We start from the raw sequence: 18,654 nt of genomic DNA, 5'->3' as shown, positions 1-18,654 counted from the left end.
GGACCAGGTTCTGTCCCAAGTGGGCAATCAAACTCAGCAGTGTGGTCCACGCGCTTCTGGCTTCAGAGGCACGAAGGATACACGAAGGAGCTTGGGAAGCTTCCTCCGTGGTCAAGGGGAGCCACGAAGGCCAGGCGTGTGGAAGGGGTGGGGGTCCCTGCATGGAAGGCTCTGCCAGGCCATTGCATGAAGCTATGACTGTGAAGTCTGGATTTGCACCAGAGCCTACAAGGTATTAGAGGTGCCAAAGGCATAAGGTACCTGCCAAGGACAGCTGCACACAGGGACCCAGGCCAAGAAAGAGAAGTCTGTTGCAGGCAGACAAGCTAGAAGAACACGGAGATCTGAAGAGCCCTCAGACAGCAGACACCGAGCTGCAGGATTTGGCGTTTGCCACACCAGGGTGCCGTCTTGCTTTGGCTCAGCGGTTCCTCACAATGTGCCTATTCCTGACTTTTGGAATGGCAAAATATATATATATATATATATATATATATATATATATATATATATATATATATATGCGCCATTGCATGGTGGACCCACATCATTTGCCTTTTTATTTTACATGTGGTTAAAATTAAGAGAGTGCCTTGAGCCTCGGATAAGACTTTGGACTTTGAAACAGTGTTGAGTCTATGATACAATATGGGACTTTTGAAGTTGGAATAAGTGCATTTTGTATTGATACAGCCACAAGCCTATGGAGACCAGGGGTTGGAATGTGGTGGTTTCAGGGAGATTAGCTTTTACAGACTCATAGCTTCAGTTGGTGGACTGTTTGGGTAGGATGAGGAGGAGGAACCTTGAAGGGAGCCATATCACTGAGGGTCAGGTTTCTTGTTTTTGTTTTTAAAGGGTTTCACGGTGTAGCCTTGACTGTCCTGGACTTGCTTTGTAGACCAGGCTGGCCTCCAACCCACAGAGATCCACCTGCCTCTGCCTCCCTGAGTATTGGGATTAAAGGCGTGCACCACCACACGCAGCTCTGGGAATAAGTTTTGAGGTGCTTTCAGCTGTTCCTTTGCTTCATGGATTCTACCTCTATGAAACCATAAGTCAAATAAAATGCCCCGCCCCATTTTTTTTTTTTGGTAAGTTGCCTGGGTCATGTTTTATCACAGCAATAGAAAAGTAAACAGGACAACCGCCTATGGAGAACAGTTAGGACCATCAAATCCCTTCCTTCAAAGTGTAGCCTAGCCTGAAGAAACAGCATTGCCTGAAGCTTGCAGGAACACAGACCTCGGTTGGACTCAGAACACTGTCCCCAGGTGGCCTTGTGCCTGGCCAAACTTGTGCAGCATTGGTTTAACAGAGTACTGGGAGCTGGCTCAGGTCCCCAGGAGAAGCAGCTGCCCAGGCCTCAACTGTCACACGCCCCCTGGTGGCTCGTTTTAGTATTCCAATTTATTCAAGTGTTAGAAAGCTCCACTAGGGAGCAGGACAACAAAAATAGAAGGTCTGTAAACATGGCGACTTCCTTCCCTTCCCATCCCTTCTCACGAGGAGCTTCCTGTGACAGGATGCAGGATTCTACTTGGCAATCCAGCGATGAGGCTGCACAAAAGGTCATGTGCCGTGGCTGAGCTGGGCTGGGGGTACATCTTTCTATTCCATCCCTGTGTGGGAAGCCCAGGAGTGTGGCCATTCCTGTCGTGACCGGGCTACTGAGTTTCCATTTCCTAGTGGCCTCCTGGGAGTCTTTGGCAGTGGCGAGACCCCTGTGGGGTCTGGGCTGATGGGCCTCTTGGGCAGCAGACACAGGCAGGCAGGGAAGCAGGTGAAGGTTCTTTAGAGCTCTGTCCGTATTGCTGGGGTGGCATAAGCCACAGCATGGGGACAGATGGGGAACGGCCAGGCAAGGGGGCAGGGCGTGCAGCATCCAGGCCAGTGGTCTCACAACCTTCCCTGTAAAAGGGAGGAGCAGGCACAAGATTATCCGGAGCATGCCACTGGGGCAGCCCAGGTCTCCATCAGTCCTTGAAGGAGCTGCAAGTTTCTTCTGTTTGCTCCTTCTCCGCAGCCAGCGGGTCCCCATTCATCTCCTGCAGCGGGTGGTACACATAGTGCCCATCCAGGTGTCTGTTCCTCTCTGCCCTGGAGCCCAAGAGCAAGGATGCGTTGACTACAGTGCTGATCAACAGCAGGAAAATTAGGATGAGGGTAAGTGCCAGCCACGTGGTCCTGGGACAGAAAAGAAGGACTTGAGTTGGAGACAGAGGAGCAGCCTTGGGGCAGCCAGACTCCACAATGAGGAATGCTGAGCCCAGTGAGCCAGGTGGGGCCTGGGGCATATGGAAGTCAAGCAGGGAACAGGAGAGACATTCTTTGAGATAGTTGGGTTTTTGTTTTGGTTTGTTTTTGAGACAGGGTTTTTCTGTGTAGCCCTGACTGTCCCGGAACTCGCTCTGTAGACCAGCCTGATCTCTAACTGACAGAGATCCGGCCGCCTGTAGAAAGTGAGCCATGGCTCTGTTTACAGCTGGGTTAACTTCAAGGGCTGGAGACCTAGAGGTCCCCCCACCCCCACTTCTAATGTGAACATTACTCAGGTGTCACTAATGTTATCTTTGCAGAACTGGGAATTGAACCTGGGACCTTGTGCATACTATGGCAAATGCTCTACCACTAAGCTACACCCCTAGGCAAATATTTTACCTTTTGTTTGTAACAAGGTCTCACTAAGTTGCCTAGGTTGGTCTTGAGCTCAACAGGCCTGTGTCAGAAGGCCGGGCTCAAGACCCTGTCTGTCTCTGTCTGTCCATCTATCTAGCTCTCGTCTTATGTATCCCAGGTTGGCCTTAGACTCCCTGATGACCTTAAACTTCCAATCTTCCTGCATCCACCTCCCGAGTGCTGGAATTATTAAACATGTGCCACCACACCTGGCTTATGAATGCTAGGCAAGCAATCTGCCCAGTGAGCTACACCCCAGCTTCATGTTCCTTTCCATGAGCCCTGACTGTGGGGGATGGAGCTGAGACCCAGGAAGCAGGAGAAGGAAGCAATGGTAACACAAAGCCCAAACACACAGAAGAGTTCAGAAGTGAGGCTGGTCCTGTTTTTACAGCCCTGCTCCAGAGGCCAGGGAGGTCAAGCCCACAGCATGCCACCTTTGACTCCCACTGGGCAGTGGCCCTAGGGTCCTTCTCACTCACTCCTGGATGCCAGCTTCACTGTTGACTGTCCCTGAGCTTACAAATAAGAGGAACACATGCAACCTCCTGGCCTGGCTGGTGCCTGGACAGATGGCATGCCTCATGGACGAGATGTGGGGGCTCAGCCTCTGCCGAAACACCTACCTGGTAAAAGAGGCCAGCTTTCCTGCCCTCGGTGTGACCTCAGTTGGCTGGAGACACTGCTTCACTGCAAGACACCAGGGCAGAAGAGTTGGGGAGGGTCTGCCTACCCGAGACCTGCCCCAAGGGTTTGAGGAGGCTCTGTACCTTGGGAGATGCTGCAGTTGCCAGTCTGGGGGTCGCAGGGACACCGGTGCTCACACTGGCAAGGCCTCTGGCAACCTGGCCCGTACCAGCCTAGAGGACACTCTGTGGAGAGGAGATAGTGGCAGGTGGGCCTCACCTTGGGTGGCAGGGCCTCCTGTTCGGAGGACAGCCTGGCTCCTGGATGTGTCCAGGGCCAGGGTGAAGGGAATGCCCCCGAATCCATGAGGCCAGCCCTTGAAGATTCAATCCAGCTGCAGACAGGGTGGTGGTTCAGTTTCTTGAGTGCTTGTCTGATATGCACGGGGCCCCGGGTTTGATTCCCAGCACCCTATAAGCTGGGCATGGTGGCATATGCTTATAATCCCAGCACTTGGGAGGTGGCAGCAGGAAAACAGGTGCTCAAGGCCATCCTGGCTACCTAGTGAGTTAGGAAACAGTCCAGGCTGCATAAGACTCTGTCTCAAATAAAAAACAAGCATACCACCTTAACTTTAGGTGGGTTCTAGAGCTGATGACCTTAAAAGGATGAACAGACAGTGAAAGAGAGTCCTCTGAGGCTGATGCTGGAATGACACTACTACCTTGTTTTCAAGACAGGGTCTCTCTGTGTAGCCTTGGCTGTCCTGGACTCACTTTGTAGACCAGGCTGGCCTCGAACTCACAGAAATCTGCCTGCCTCTGCCTCCCTGAGTGCTGGGAGTAGAGGCGTGCACACCACAGCACCAGGCTGTTTTCCAGGTGTCAAGGACTTTGGTGGATCTCCCTCAGGGGTGTGGCCACACCTAGGTTTTTGCTATTGGTCCTTGGAATTAAGTGGACAATGCTGAAATCTAGCCTCCTCCTTGGTGGGAATTTTCCAGCAGACCCAGGGAAACCATACAGAGATTCGCATGGAAGATGAGAAGGTGCTCTGAAGGCAACTCCCAGGGATGAAGGCATCGGAACAGCCGCACGAGCCAGGCCACCTTCCCCAATAGCTTCTGCAAGCCACTGGTAGTTCTCACCTTCACTGCAGTTGGATCCCGTCCACCCAGCGTCACAGCGGCAGCCAGCTGCCAAAGCAAGACATGGAGGCCAGGTAAGGGCAAAGGCAGGTCCGGCCTAAGAGAGCTGGGGTCCCCATCAGAGCGCCACCCTCCTTGTGGGCTCCCTACTCACTCTCTGTGCACATCCCATGCTGGCTGCAGTTGGAGGGGCCACAGTCCAGCTCGCTGCAGGCAGCACCCCGCCAGAAGTGGCTGGTGCATTCACAACGGCCATCCACGCAGGTCCCGTGCCCACTGCAATCGGGTGGCTGGCAGCGGGGTTCATGCACACACACCACAGTGGACACTCGGCGGGGACAGCGCCACTCGTTGTTGTCCTGGCTGTGGGGGATTCGTTGTGAAGAGAGACTTTGGCCTTGGTGCTGGTTCCAGCTGGCCTCTTAACCCCTGCTGCAGCCAATGCAGGCTGCTCCAGCTGGCCTCCACCTCCATGCTGACGCCCGTGCATACGTGTACATGTGTGTGTGTGGTTGTGTGTGCATGCTAAGGGGTGCGTGTGGTGCATGTGCATATGGAGACAGGACAACTTTAGGTGCCCACCATTTAAGTTTGTATTTTATTTATCTCTCTCTGGTCTGGACCTTGTCAAGTAGGCAAGGCTGTCTGGCCAGAAGGTCAGGGGTCACCCACTTCTTCCTCTACAACAGTGGGATTGCAAGCATGTGCCGCTCACATCTGGCTTTTTATGTGGGTTTTGGAGCTTGAACTCAGGCTCTCTGCTTCCAAGGCAAGTATTTTTCCTACTGATCTAAAGCTCCAGCCTCTCCATTTATAGGAACTCCCCATTGCATTCACTGTGCCTTCTGGTGAAGGGCCCCTCAAACCAGGCCGGCCATTTCCTTAGTTCTCACTCCACTATCCTTAAGGTGTTCTTTCCTGACCCTTACCCCATGTTTCCAGGCACGGGTCATGCAGCACCCCAAGGAAAGGGATGTTGGCTCCTCTGCTCACTTTTGGATACTTAGGGCCTGATGCACAGCGGGGTCTCAGTACTGACTGAATCAGAGCTGGAGGCAGAGACGGCGAGGTGGCGCATGCCTTTAATCCCAGCACTTGGGAGGCAGAGGCAGGCGGATCGCTGTGAGTGGAGGCCAGCCTGGTCTACAAAGTGAGTCCTGGACAGCCAAGGCTATCCAGAGAAACTCTTTCTCGAGAGAAAACACACACACACACACACACACACACACACACACACACACACACACACACACACACACACGAAGAGAGCTGAAGGCAGGGCAGGCTTCACCTCTCACACAGGTGGCTTAGGTGCCCTTACCAGTGATCTGAGGGGTAACTGGCCAGGGTCCCGTTGAGCACAAAGGTGGCAGAACCACCTCCATCGAGGTTGATGGCATTGACCACGTCTTCTCGCAGCAGGAACTTTGCCATATCCCATAGGTTGAGGCTGTGCAGAGGGGTTATGTAGCTGAGTCCCCCATGGGCTCTGGCTTAACTGTCTCCCTTAACTGCCAGTAGGTAGATATTATCACTCCCATTGGGGTGGAATAAACGTCCAAAATGGCCTGAAAGTTGTCTTGTCCCACCAACTACCCAAGAAACTACTGGAAGGTGTGGGCAACTGAGTGCAAACATCCTTGAGGATTCCTGGGACTCACCCACGCTGCTCCGTCTGTCCATCGGCGTGGAAGAGTACGAGCTGCCCCTTACGGTCATGACCCACGGCTGTCCTGGCTGACATCACGTTCACAAATTTGCTGAAAGAACCTGAAGGAGAAGGAGCCTAGCTAGTTACCCAGCCCTCCAGGGGCTCTCTATGCTCTCCCACTTTCTCTCTCTTTTGATGGTGCTGGGGACGGAACCCAGTACCTAATACATGCAAGGCAGGTGCTGGGTCCCTAAGGCACATTCCAATGCCCACCTTCGGTGAGCCTCCATATCTCAGCCAGAAACCTCTTCGTGTGACCTCGGCCTTCAGTGGAAACCTCTATGTTGCTAGAATGGCACCTTCGGGCCTTGCCTGAGGTCCTAGGCCTCCCCTTTTTTGTTCCCTTTCACCCAGCACCCTACTCCCTGCCGTAGGGACTTGCACTCTGCCTGGGAACCACATGCCTCTGCCATGAATCCTTCTCATAGCTTGTTCCTTTCATCCAAAGTCTTGCCAGCCTCCTTCCCCCTAACTCTATATCCTGAATAGCCAGAGGCTCCCAGGACCACAGCATCCTTTTCCACCCCAGGATTTTGCATTCCGGAGGTGCATGCGTGTACGCACATGCCTGTGGAGGTCTGAGGACAACCTCGGATGTTGGTCCTCAGGCCCCTTCCACCTTCTGTTTGAGACAGGGTCTCTTGTTAGCCTGAAATGTTACCATGGTCATCTGGTCAGTCGGGGATCCACCAATCTCAGGGCCTCCCAACTCACCATCCATGGGCACCCTGGCAAGTGGCCTTTTGTGTGTTTTCTGGGGCTCGAACTCAGGTCCTCACACTTCCAAGGCAAACACTTCACTGACAAAGCCAACTCATTCGCCCACCCCCAGGTGGCTCTTAACCTTGAGTATCCATGAGAGTCACCAAGCTGCACACTCAAGCTGTTAGGACTTAACCAGCGGTTCCTGAATGGGAGGCCTAAGGTAGGTGGACTCATGTCCTGCATGTATTACAAGCTCCTGGGCCGTGTGGAAGTCACTGTGCCACAAATCTGCAGCACTTTCTGCACACCTGTGCATCTGTTCCCTGCCAGTACCCTTTCTCCTAGTTCTTTCCAGTATTTTCCTTCTTATACATTCTACATAAGACTGAAATCCTAGCTGGGTGTGGTGGTGCACACCTTTAATCCCAGCACTCAGGAGGCAGAGGCAGGCGGATCAGCGTGAGTTCGAGGCCAGCCTGGTCTACAAAATGATCCTAGGACAGCCAAGGCTACACAGAGAAACCCTGTCTTGAAAAACCAAAAAACAAAACAAAACAAAAAACAAAAAACAAAAAACAAAAAAACACAAAAAACCCAAAACAAAACAAAAAACCAACCCTGAATCCCCATGACTCCGACCATAGCACTAAGCACTAAACAGTTGCTCAGTAAATGTTTGGGAGCACTGATGAACACCCCACTCACACTGTTCCTGGGTCTCAAGAAAGCGGATGCTGAGGCCAGGAAGGTGGTTCAGTGGGTAGTGTCTCCCATTACATGTTATAGCCTGAGTTCAATGCTCAGGACTCACACGGTGGAAAGACAGAACCAGTTGTCCCCTGACCTTCCCACACACACCATGGCATCTGTGCTCCCAAGGTGAATAAATCAAGACATGGTAATAATAAAAAGGAAAGCGCTATCGCAGCCTCCCCCTCCTGACCTGTCTCCTGCGTCTCATCACACTCGGCGGCTTGGCTCTCGTTGATGTAGATGCTTCCATTGCGGATGAGCCACACAACCCCGCTCAGCAGCTGCACGAACGGGTTTGCAGTGTCCAGCACCTCCTCTTCAGACAGGTACCTGGAGGCGGGGAGGCAGGAGGCTCACTCACTGGCAGGGACAGCTCTGCGCAGCAAGGGGCTCCTTCAGCTTCATTTTTCTGTAATCTTCCTGACTGACCCACTAACTAGCAGCCATTAGACTCCCCTGCGCTGGCTGCTTGAGCAAAAGCCAACCAGCCAAGCCTGTGTCAGCACTAGCTGTCTGGAATGCCCTGCAGACACTTTGAAGACTGCACCTGATTGCTCAAATTCCTGAAGGCACAGCCTCAACCCGGCCTGTTTGTAACAGTTCGCGCCAGATTGACTGCAACTATCCCTGGAAGGAAAGCATATCCTCCTGATAATCAAGCAGGACTTTGCTGAAAGATGCTCTCCTGCGTGCAACAAGAGAACCTTCCTCTCCTGCCATCTTTAATAACACATGCTGACCTCATCCTACAAAGACCTATCAGTGAGCTACAAATGGGCAGAATAGGCAGCAGCGAGGCAGTTAACAGGTAGGAAGATGGGCTGGACAGATAGCTCAATGGGTAAAAGCCCTCCCACTCAAGCATGAGGACCGGAGTTCAAATCCTCAACACCCATGTAAAAGCAGAGTGAGACAGCACACATCTGTAACCCTAAGCGCTGGCAGTGGGGGTGGTGGGCAGAGGGGAGCAGGAGGATTCCTGGGGTTTGCTGCCCAGAGAGTCTAACCAATTCAGACCTTATGTCAGAAAATAAGATGGGCAGTAGAAGACTAGAAGATACTAGAAATCAAACTCTGGTGTCCACGTGGGCCAACACAGTGGTACACACCTTTAAAAGGGGGTGGTGGGGAGACCATCGGGACGAGACAGTGGCCATGGCAACAAGAAGCTGGACAGTCTGAAAGGGGAGCCCAAGAGAGTAACAGGGGAGATAGCAAAGTGTGGAAAGGATCAAACACTGAGGTGGAAGGACCTAGCCAGAGCATAGAAACCGCAGGCACGGGCCATCGGAAGAACTTTTAGGATCTGTGCCAACTGGCTGCTGTTTAAGGGTAAAGAACCAACTACCTGGGCAACCCAGAAACAGCAACCAGGGACTGCTAAGAGCTGGGCAAAGCACACACTTCCCAGCCTTGGCAAAAACTACCTCTTGCAAGAGACCTGGGTTTCTAGATGGCACTACCTTCTGCTCCTCCGGCCTGCAGTCACCACAGGCGGCTGTCAAATTTCTAGAGAAACAGAAACTGCCAAAGCCACCAAACTCCTGCCTACCCAGGATTTCTATCCAGGACAGCAAAAGGCCTCCAGGGAGCAGTCTGCGGCTGCTACATAAACTATACTATCTATTTTCGCTGAAAATGAAATGCTTGCTGTCTCTAATACTAGGGAAAGTTTGCAAAGGCACAAACCGTGTATTCAGGCCCACGGTCGCCTCCCCAGGGCCCCACACACAGCCTGATCACAAGCAAGTGACACATGAGTAAACTTTAAGGAAGGTGTCAGCGCCCCCGCTTTGAAGATGAATGATTTGTAAGCTTGACTGTGACCTGGGCACACAGACGCCGCTCTAAACAAGCATCAGAGACCCTCTGCCCTCTACAGCCGCGGGGCTCCCCGCCTTCTCACCCGGTGACGAAGGTCCCGTCGCGGCGGATTCCGAACTGCGCGTTCTGCAGCCCCCCAGAGCTGCTCACCAGCTGTCCGTCGCTCACCACGTTCCCCAAGCACTCGCCAGTGGCCACCCGGAAGAAGCCACCGTTCTGGGCGACACGGCAACCGGCCGGGACCGCTGTGTCCTCCACGGTGGCGCGGCGCCTCTGCGCGCAGCCCCCGGGCCCCCCGGGCTCCAGCACCGAGAAAGTGCGCAGGGGCTCGGCGACCCTCGTTAGGTGGCCGGCCACCGCGCGGCCCTCGAAGTGCGACACAAAGGTGCGCACGGCCGCGCGGTGGCTGGCGCCGGGGGTCGTGGGCGGCGGAGGCCAGCTCTCTTGCTCTGGGCTGCCGGCGTGCACCCGGGCGCAGTCCCGCGAGGGACGTCTGCGCGCCGGTGGGTAAGGCAGCAGCAGGTCATCGTCGCGGGAAACCCTGCGGGGACGGGGCGACCGTGAGCTCAGAGGGCTGTGCCCGAGAGCACGCAGGACAGGGGGACCCCAGCCGGGCTGGCCTCCGCAGCTGCACTCACCCCACGCCCAGGCTGCACCACGCCACCCCAAGCAAGCCGAGCAGCGCGGATAGGAAGAGCAGCCCGCGCCTCCTGGGCGCCGCCATATTGGATTGGGACTCCGGTCACGTGGGCCAGCCGCACGTGACTCCAGCTTTCAGGTACCAAGGACCTGGACACCTTCCGTTTTTTAAGATTACGCCTTGGAATTCCACTAGGAAGTGTCAGGCTGGAAGGGAGATAAGAAAGTTTTTTATTTCCTTTTTTTTTTTTTTTTAATTAACTATTCACGTCACATCCCAGTCATAGGCCCCTCCCTCCTCTCCTCCCGGTCCCACCTTGCCTTTCTGTTTCCACTGAGCTCATCCTCTTACCCTGTGGCTTGGCAAGGTATCCCGGCCAGGGAAAAGTGATCGAAAACTAGGCAGCAGAGTGCAAGTCAGAGTCAGCCCCATTCCCCTTCCCAGGGCACCTATATGAGGACCGAGCTGCCCATCGGCTACATCTGTGAACTTTTTATTTTTAAATGATGTCAAATTCAAGAAAATTGCTAGAATGGGTGCAGGAGTTGTGTGAGTCAGTACAATGCTTGCGTAGCATGCTCGAAGCTCTAAGTTCCATCTCCTGTGCTGCACAAACCAGAAGTGGTGGCCCACACCATAATCCCAGCCTTTAGGAGAGAGAGGCAGGAGAATCAGCAATTCTAGGTCATCCTTGGCTACATAGCCAGTATGCAATCAGTCTGAACTACACGAGTCTTTGTAACAACAGCAACAACAGAGAGAAACTTGTAAGAAGCTTGCAGCCCATAGGTCGTGGGCACGCCTTTAATCCCTGCATTCCAGAGGCAGGCAGATTTCTGAGAGTTCAAGGCCAGTGTGGTTGGTCAACAGAGTGAGTTCGAGGATGGCCAGGGCTCTGTTACACCAAGGAACCCTGTCTTGGCCCTCCTCTGCCCCCCAAAGAAGCTAGTTATTTATCATTTGTACTTTATTCATACACTGTTGTAATTTTGTGGTTTTGGACGCAGAGTTTCTATATGTATCCATCCCAGGTTGACCTGGATCCTCCTGCCTCAACCTTCTGAGTCCTAGGATTCTGGACACAGTGCCAGGCTGGTCAGATACATGTTTTTGTTTGCCTGTACCGATTGGAACCAAATTGTAGACAAGACTTTGGTATTTCACCAGACTCTTCTACAAGGCCAATTTCATCTGTAACCACAGGGCAAGTAAAATTAAGACTATTAGATGTCTTAGGCAGGGGTAGGAGACTGAGGGCAGAAAAAAAGATGAGAGCCTGATCTCATAGATGGATTGCTTATTCCGGAACAGTGACGGAGACTCCCTGTGGGAATAGGGTGCCTATGTGGCAAAGGCTGGAGGGGACCCTTTATAGGGATGAGGGTATTGTTTGTATCCATAAGGGGCTAGGATGGTTCTGAAGTCTCTCTTTCTCTGGGGTTTAGGATGCAGCCGCAGATGCCAGGGCCCTTTGGGGTGCCATGGTGGTTCTAGGTTCTAGGTGATTGTTCACTGTGAAGCCATGGGTGCCAGGGCAGCCTCTCATTCTTTTCTTGCTCTCTGCTATGACCGGCTGACTGAGCAAGGTTATTTGTAGGAACCCTGTCTTGTGACCAAGACATTCTATCAAAGACACTGACTGAGTTCCAGTGTCTAAGCCATAACCAACCTCAGATTTTGCCTGTTATTCCTACCAGGACCTTTATCTCTGTCCCCCACACTCCAGTCCAAGGTCCAGTTTAATTGTTCTGTCTCTTTGGTCGCCTTTAGAGTATTCCTCAACCTTTGATGGCTTTTATGATTTTGAAGTCAGGCATACTTTGTAGAGCCTGATGCAAAATCAAGATATGGGGATCCTTGCTAAAGTAAACAGGCAAACAAAACAACTGAAACTGGTACCATCTAGAATGGGATCTTCCTTTCTTCCTTCCCTCTGTTTCTCATCTATCTCTGTCTCTCTCTTTTGGTTTTGTTTGTTTGTTTTTTAGAGACAGGGTTTCTCTGTGTTATCTTGGCCGTCCTGGACTCACTTTGTAGACTAGGCTGGCCTTGAACTCATAGAAATCCACCTGCCTCTGCCTCCCAAGTGCTGGGATTAAGGCGTGTGCCACCACACCCAGCTTCTTTTTGAGACAGGGTTTCTCTGTGTAGCCCTGGCTGTCCTGGGATTCACTCTGTAGACAAGGCTGGCCTTGAAATCAGAGATCTGCCTGCCTTTACCTCAAGCTCTGGGATTAAAGGCATGGGCCATCACTGCCCTTCAAGTTCTTTTTCTCTACCAATTAAAGAATTAAAAGACAAGAAACATTTGAAAGTCAAGCAAAGCCAAACTTTATCCAAAGAGGACAATTTTTATTAGAGTTTTAAAAAAAGAGCCGGGCGTGGTACTGCATACCTTTAATCCCAGCATTTGGGAAGCAGAGGCAGGTGGATCACTGTGAGTGCAAGGCCAGCCTAGTCTACAAAATGAGTCCAGGACAGCCAAGGCTACACAAAGAAACCCTGTCTTGAAAAATCAAACCAAGCAAAACCAAACCAAACCCCCAAAAACCTAGGTGGGTGAGTTGTATATCTCAGCTGCTGTTCAGAGGAAGAGAAAGGAGACAGAAAAAATGGCATTGGCTCAGCGGTTAAGATCACTGATTCGGTCTGCCATGGTGGTGTACACTTTTAATCCCAGCACTCGGGAGGCAGAGGCAGGCGGATCACTGTGAGTTCAAGGCCAGCCTAGTCTACAAAGTGAGGCTAAGACAGCTAAGGCTACACAGAGAAACCCTGTCTCAAAAACAAACAAACAAAAACAAAGAGCACTGCCTGTACTTCCAAAGGTTCAATTCTCCACAATCACATTACAATCATTTATAATGAGATCTGGTGGCCTCTTATGGCCTGCAGGCATTACATGCAGGCAGAACACTGTATGCATAATAAATAAAGAAATCCTTAAAAAAAAAAGATATAAACAAAAATTTTTAAATGCTGTGCAGTTTGAGTTAGGCCAGCATGAAGGTCAGCTGCATGGCAGGCCGGCTTGAGAGGAGGAGGATAGAGACCATAAAGTACCAGAGGAAGCATGCTTAGGTTCAGTGTCAGAACATCTGAGAGGGGAAAGAAATCACACCTTTCCAAGTGGGCAGATCCACCAGAAACTCAAGGCAGTCTGTAGGGACTGTGCTGGGTGGAAATTCTGGGGAGAGAAAGTGGGCTGGAGAGATGGCTCAATGGTTAAGGGCACTACCTGCTTTTCCAGGAGCCAGCAACAGTCTGTAACTCCAGTTTCAGAGGATCTGATGCCCTCTTCTGGACTCCCCAGCCTCAGGCATTCGTATGGTACTCAGATATACATGCAGGCACATGCACACGAATTTGTTTTGTTTGCTTTTTCAATTTTTTGAGACAGGGTTTCTCTGTATAGTCCTAGCTCTCCTGGAACTCACTCTGTAGGCCAGGCCAGCAGAGACCAGCCTCCAGAATGCTGGGATTAAAGGCCTGTGACACCAACTCGTGGTTTACATATGGAAATTTAAAAACCAAAAAAAGTAAAGAGGTTTTGTTTGTTTGTTTTGTTTTGTTTTTGTTTTTCGAGACAGGGTTTCTCTGTGTAGCCTTGGCCATCCTGGACTCGCTTTGTAGACCAGGCTGGCTTCGAACTCACAGCGATCCACCTGCCTCTGCCTCCAGAGTGCTGGGATTAAAGGTGTGCGCCACCACGCCCGGCTAAGTAAAGAGGTTTTTAAAAAATGTGTTTGTGTCTCTTTAGTGTGGATTATGGTGCACAGGCCTTCCTGAGGGGCAGTTCCTTTGCCTGGTGATTGACCTGTCTCACTGGACAGTTTCAAGTAGCTTGGTTTATCTTTGTTTTTGAGGCAGGGTCTCTGTTGTAGGAAGACTGCCTTGAATTTCACAGACCCTCTTGTATCTGCCTAATCCCCAAGAGATGGGATTAAAGGTTGGTCCCCAACCTGGCCCTGTTTTAGGTACCTTGGAATGAGAGGTCTTTACTCTTTCTTCCTCTTGACCAGAAGAAGCTAGTTTTCCTTTAGGTGGCCTTTTGGTTGTAGGGGTGGCTGATGAGGCGCCTCAGCAGGTGAGAGTGCTGGCTGTGTGACCTGAACCATGGAAAGGAGGAAGGAGAGGGTTGGCGCTAGGAAGTCTGACCTACACATGTGTGCCATGGCGTTATGTATCCACTGCTATCACACGCATACAGCAGCAACTGATTAACTCAGAATTTCCAGGTGTCAAGGGCATTTTTTTTTTCTTTTTAAACAGATCTCACTTCGGGTTTATTTGTGAAAACAGCATAGGACACTGGTCACCTGTAAATAGTGTGTAGGTGGGTGTGTCACACCAGTCGATCTGTCTTCACATTGGCAGAAGCCTTTTTTTATGGGGCTTTCACAGTAGCCTGGGCACCATTGGGAGCCTGAGCTGGGGATGAAGCCTGGGCCTTAGTTGGAGATGCAGCCTCTTCCTTGCTTTGCACCTTGGGCTTTGGTTGGCAGAGTCTCCGATCCCTGGCCGTATAGCTTTGAATCCTCTTCCTTCCCAAGCTTGGGATGAGCGGTGAAAGCAAGTCAGCTTAGTTTGCATCTGGGGCCCTTTGGCATCTTGGGCTTAACGGCCTTAGGCTTCACAGGGGCCTTAATGGCCTCTGCACCTGCACTCAATTCATTGCCTGCATCTTCTTCAGGCCTTTCTTCTTGTGCTTCTTGGCAAAGAGCATGTCCCTCAGGAACTTGGGGTCAACCCCCTTAAGAGATTCGTGTCTTTGTGACGGGGTTTCTTGATGCCATTTGTGGGTGGTGTGGTTCTTGGGCTTGACCATGTCTGCATGGTAACCCAAGGATCCTGAAGCTCCTGGGACTGGACTCTTAAAGCAAGTCCCAAGCCTGGGACTCTCCCGGCCAAGACCTAAAGTCACCTTGAAGCACAGTTTGTCCTGTGGCGCTGCCTTCACGCGTTCTCTCAGATGCTGCATTTCTCAGAGCAGTGCCCAAGGCAAGGTCCAAGGCCTGACTTCCTTAGAAGACACTGAAAATCTAGTGTCACAGGGGTTCGCTGGGTCTAACCTCTTTCTGTCTACCGTGAGCAACAATGTGTGTGCTTGAACCCTGGCCTTCCTGAGCCATGCTTCTTGAGGCCTGTGTGGGTCAGACTCAGTCATCTGTCCTCCCAAAATTCATTTTTTGTTTGTGTTTTTTGAGACAGGGTTTCTCTGTGTAGCCTTGGTTGTCCTGGACTCACTTTGTAGACTAGGCTGGCCTTGAACTCACAGTGATCCGCCTGCCTCTGCCTCCCGAGTGCTGGGATTAAAGGCATGTAGCACCACGCCCGGCCTCATTGTTTGTTTGTTTTTGTTTTGTTGAGACAGAATTTCTCTGTGTAGCCTTGAGTGTCCTGGACTTGCTCTGTAGACCAGGCTGGTCTGTCTGCCTGTGTCTCTCTGCGTGCTGAGATTACAGGCGTGCGCCACCGAGGAAGAAATAAGGCCGCATGGAGACACTGCAGCTGCTCTTGTGAACCAGCCACAAGCTTAATGCTGCCTTAGATTTTCAACAGCCACAGATACTCAGGCATGGTGCAGACTGTGCTGTGGACTGAGCAGATTCTGCTCCTGAGATTTCAGAGGAAGCCTGGATGGCTGATGTGCTAAATCGTAGACGCTAATACAGTCAGGGCCAGCAAATGGCTCCACACAAACAACTGTGAGGCCTGAAGTAACCATAGCTCGCTTCTGTGACCCGTGTTCAGAGAGGCTGCTCTTGGGTTGGGGGCGGGGGGTATTAAATGCTCTGGTTTGAACCACTGTGGTGATGTGGAGAGACCATGTCTCTCTGCTCTTTGCTAAACGTGGTTAGCAGCAAGCCAGGCCTGCTGGCATCCTCTCTGCCTCCGAAGGTTCTTTCTTCTCCAACTGCCGGGAGCAGGCCACTGACCGGGCAAGTTCTGACTTTGATGTTCTCTATTTTAAGTCTGCTTCTTCCTCACAGGTACTATCCTATTCAAGCTGGGCAGACACCTCAAACATGATGGAGAGAAACAGCCCACACGGAGCACATACAAGTACTTATGGGGCTTTTGCCTGGGGGATAGACAAGATGGCTTACAGGGTGAATGTCTGCTAGACCCAAGTGTATTAAGGCTTATTTTTTAAAAAAATATATATAACAGGTTAAAAAAAAAAAATCTAGGAACCGGGCTTGGAGGCATATGCCTGTAATCTCAGCACTCTGGGAAACAGAGATAGGAGAATTTCTGTGAGTTCGAGGCCAGCCGGGTCTACAAAGTGAGTCCAGGGCAGCCAAGGCTACAGAGAGAAACCCTGTTTGGAAAAACAAACAAACAAACAAACAAAAGAAACAAAAAACTAAGAGCAAAGCATACACAAGCAGCAAGCCTCATCTCATCTTCTGTTAGCATGTCTCCCTGCACCCATGATTCAGCAGGCCGTGGTGGTGCTTGAGGCAGGACAAAACTGACGCTAAATAAAGGAAAAGTATCAGGTAGTTTGGTTTTGTTTTTCTTTTCTTTTCTTTAGATAAAGGAAAAGTATCAGGTAGTTTGGTTTTGTTTTTCTTTTCTTTTCTTTAGATTTCTGGGGATTGACCAAAGTCTGTAATCTACCTGTTACAATCAGGCACAGTTTCCCACCTGTGCACACATTCTGCCCTTGAGCTTTGCAGGCTGGTGAGCCCAAGAACCGCAGAGCTCCTCCTGCTGCTGCTGCCCTTCCTCCTCTGGTGTAACATTCTGGCCTTGTGGTTCCGTCTGGGCCTTCTGATAAAGCCGGGGGATGGTCGATGTGTGAGCTGGTGAGAAATCACAGGAAGGGTGGAAGAGATTACCAGTTGCAGTGGGCAGTAGGCAGTCCCACCCCTGTTATAGCTTTGGATAAAACATTTCTTCGTTGATCAGCATCTGTAGCTCCATTCAAAGACAAGGCAGTGAACGGGACATAGGAATAGGAAGACAGAGATGCTGGGATATTTATCTCATGTTAGTCATCCCTTAGGTATCTGTGGGGTCCAGTAAAGAGTCTGTTACTAGCAAAGGCAACCTCAAACTCCCACAGTTACCTAGGCAACCGTGGGGTCTACACCACATTGAGGCAGAACAGCCCATCACGTATGGCTCAATTGAGTGAACTCCAGAATTAGCCTTTTTAAGGTCTCATGTAGCCTGGGCTGGTCTTGAAGGTGTGTGTAGCCAAGGATGAACCTTGATCCTTCTGCTTCCACTTTCCAGGTGCTGGAATTGTAGGCTTGTACCACCATGCTTGTTTTAGGATGCACAGGATAGAACTCAGGGCCTCGTGCTTGTCCTTCCTCTGCCAAACTAACTTAATGTTCTGTGTGTCGTGTGTGTGTGTGTGTGTGTGTGTGTGTGTGTGTGTGTGTGACATAATAAAGATTCCACACATGAAAATATGCAGTGCTTGTCTTTCTGAGTCTGGCTTATTTCACTTAATGTCATGATCTCCTGTACTGGGCATTTTCCCACAAAGGACATAGTTCATCCTCCTTCGTGGCTCAAGAGGATTCCATTGTGAATATTTACCACATTTTCTTCTTTCATCTGCTGATAGGCATCAAGACGGATGCTCTGTCTTCGCTGCTGTAGACAGTGCTGTAGTAAACATGGATATTCTGATATCTCTGTGGTGTGATGATTTATAGATCCTTTTTGGGCAAATACCCAGGAGTGTTGAGTCATATAGTAGATCCATTTTAATTTTACGTTATTAAAATTTTGTTTTTGGAGACTTGGTCTAGCTATTTGGCTCCGGCCAGCCTGTAAATCACTATATAATTTTGATTGTCCTTGAACTCACAAAGATTCTTCTGCCTCTGCCTTCTGAGCGCTAAGATTAAAGACACAGCCACATCTAACGGAAACATTGAAGGTCATAAAGCCAACACAGCTGCTTGACAAAGCTCCAGCAAAGCTGAGCCGAGTGATGCAATCGCTGTGGTGGGGTCTCCCACTTTTTGGCCTTGATCGCCATATGTTGCATGCTTGGGGGGCTTTTATTATTTGTACAACTTGAGAATATTGGATTGATGGAATTTTTTTTTTTTTTTTTCGAGATAGGGTTTCTCTGTGTAGCCTTGGCTGTCCTGGACTCTCTCTGTAGACCAGGCTGGCCTCGAACTCACAGCGATCCGCCTGCCTCTGCTGGGATTAAAGGTGTGCGCCACCACGCCTGACCTGGAAATTTTCTTATGAATAACTTACTCCATCTCCCAGGATTACTGCTTCTAAGCTTCCCCAGGAATGTCCTGACCTTAACACCCCTCCTGCTTTTAGGAAGATATCTTTATCTGGCCCTACTTGAAGGTCTTCCTTATGCCCTGGAGGTTGTGACTCAAATATGCCAGAAACCTTTTTTCTTTCTTTTTTTTTTTTTTTAAGATTTATTTATTTATTAATATGTATTCAGTGGGCTAGAGGAGTTGCCAGTAGATCAAATAAACAGCCTCTTCTCACTACTGATGGACAAATAATAATGTGAATAAATGATAAAAGAATAAGGTATTAAGACCTCCCTTTCATAGGAAAAGTCAA

At 50.6% G+C, this 18,654-nt stretch overlaps 1 protein-coding gene across 1 annotated transcript; it reads right to left on the bottom strand.

Annotated features, from left to right (window-relative positions):
* Positions 1-1,665: 1,665 nt before the first annotated feature.
* Positions 1,666-10,195, bottom strand: Nagpa (N-acetylglucosamine-1-phosphodiester alpha-N-acetylglucosaminidase). The gene is made up of 10 exons (XM_051167860.1): positions 10,085-10,195; positions 9,529-9,987; positions 7,813-7,952; positions 6,115-6,223; positions 5,775-5,903; positions 4,608-4,816; positions 4,454-4,501; positions 3,450-3,551; positions 3,306-3,369; positions 1,666-2,187 (listed from the first exon to the last, which is right to left on the bottom strand). The coding sequence occupies exons 1-10, from the start codon at positions 10,168-10,170 to the stop codon at positions 1,977-1,979; spliced, it is 1,557 nt and encodes a 518-aa protein (XP_051023817.1). The 5' UTR covers positions 10,171-10,195; the 3' UTR covers positions 1,666-1,976.
* Positions 10,196-18,654: the final 8,459 nt, after the last annotated feature.

This window comes from Acomys russatus, chromosome 25 (genome assembly GCF_903995435.1).
Source record: "Acomys russatus chromosome 25, mAcoRus1.1, whole genome shotgun sequence".
Classification (NCBI taxonomy): Eukaryota; Metazoa; Chordata; class Mammalia; order Rodentia; family Muridae; genus Acomys; species Acomys russatus.
The sequence above is the reverse complement of the archived record's forward strand: the minus strand, read 5'-3'. Positions and strand labels throughout refer to the sequence as shown.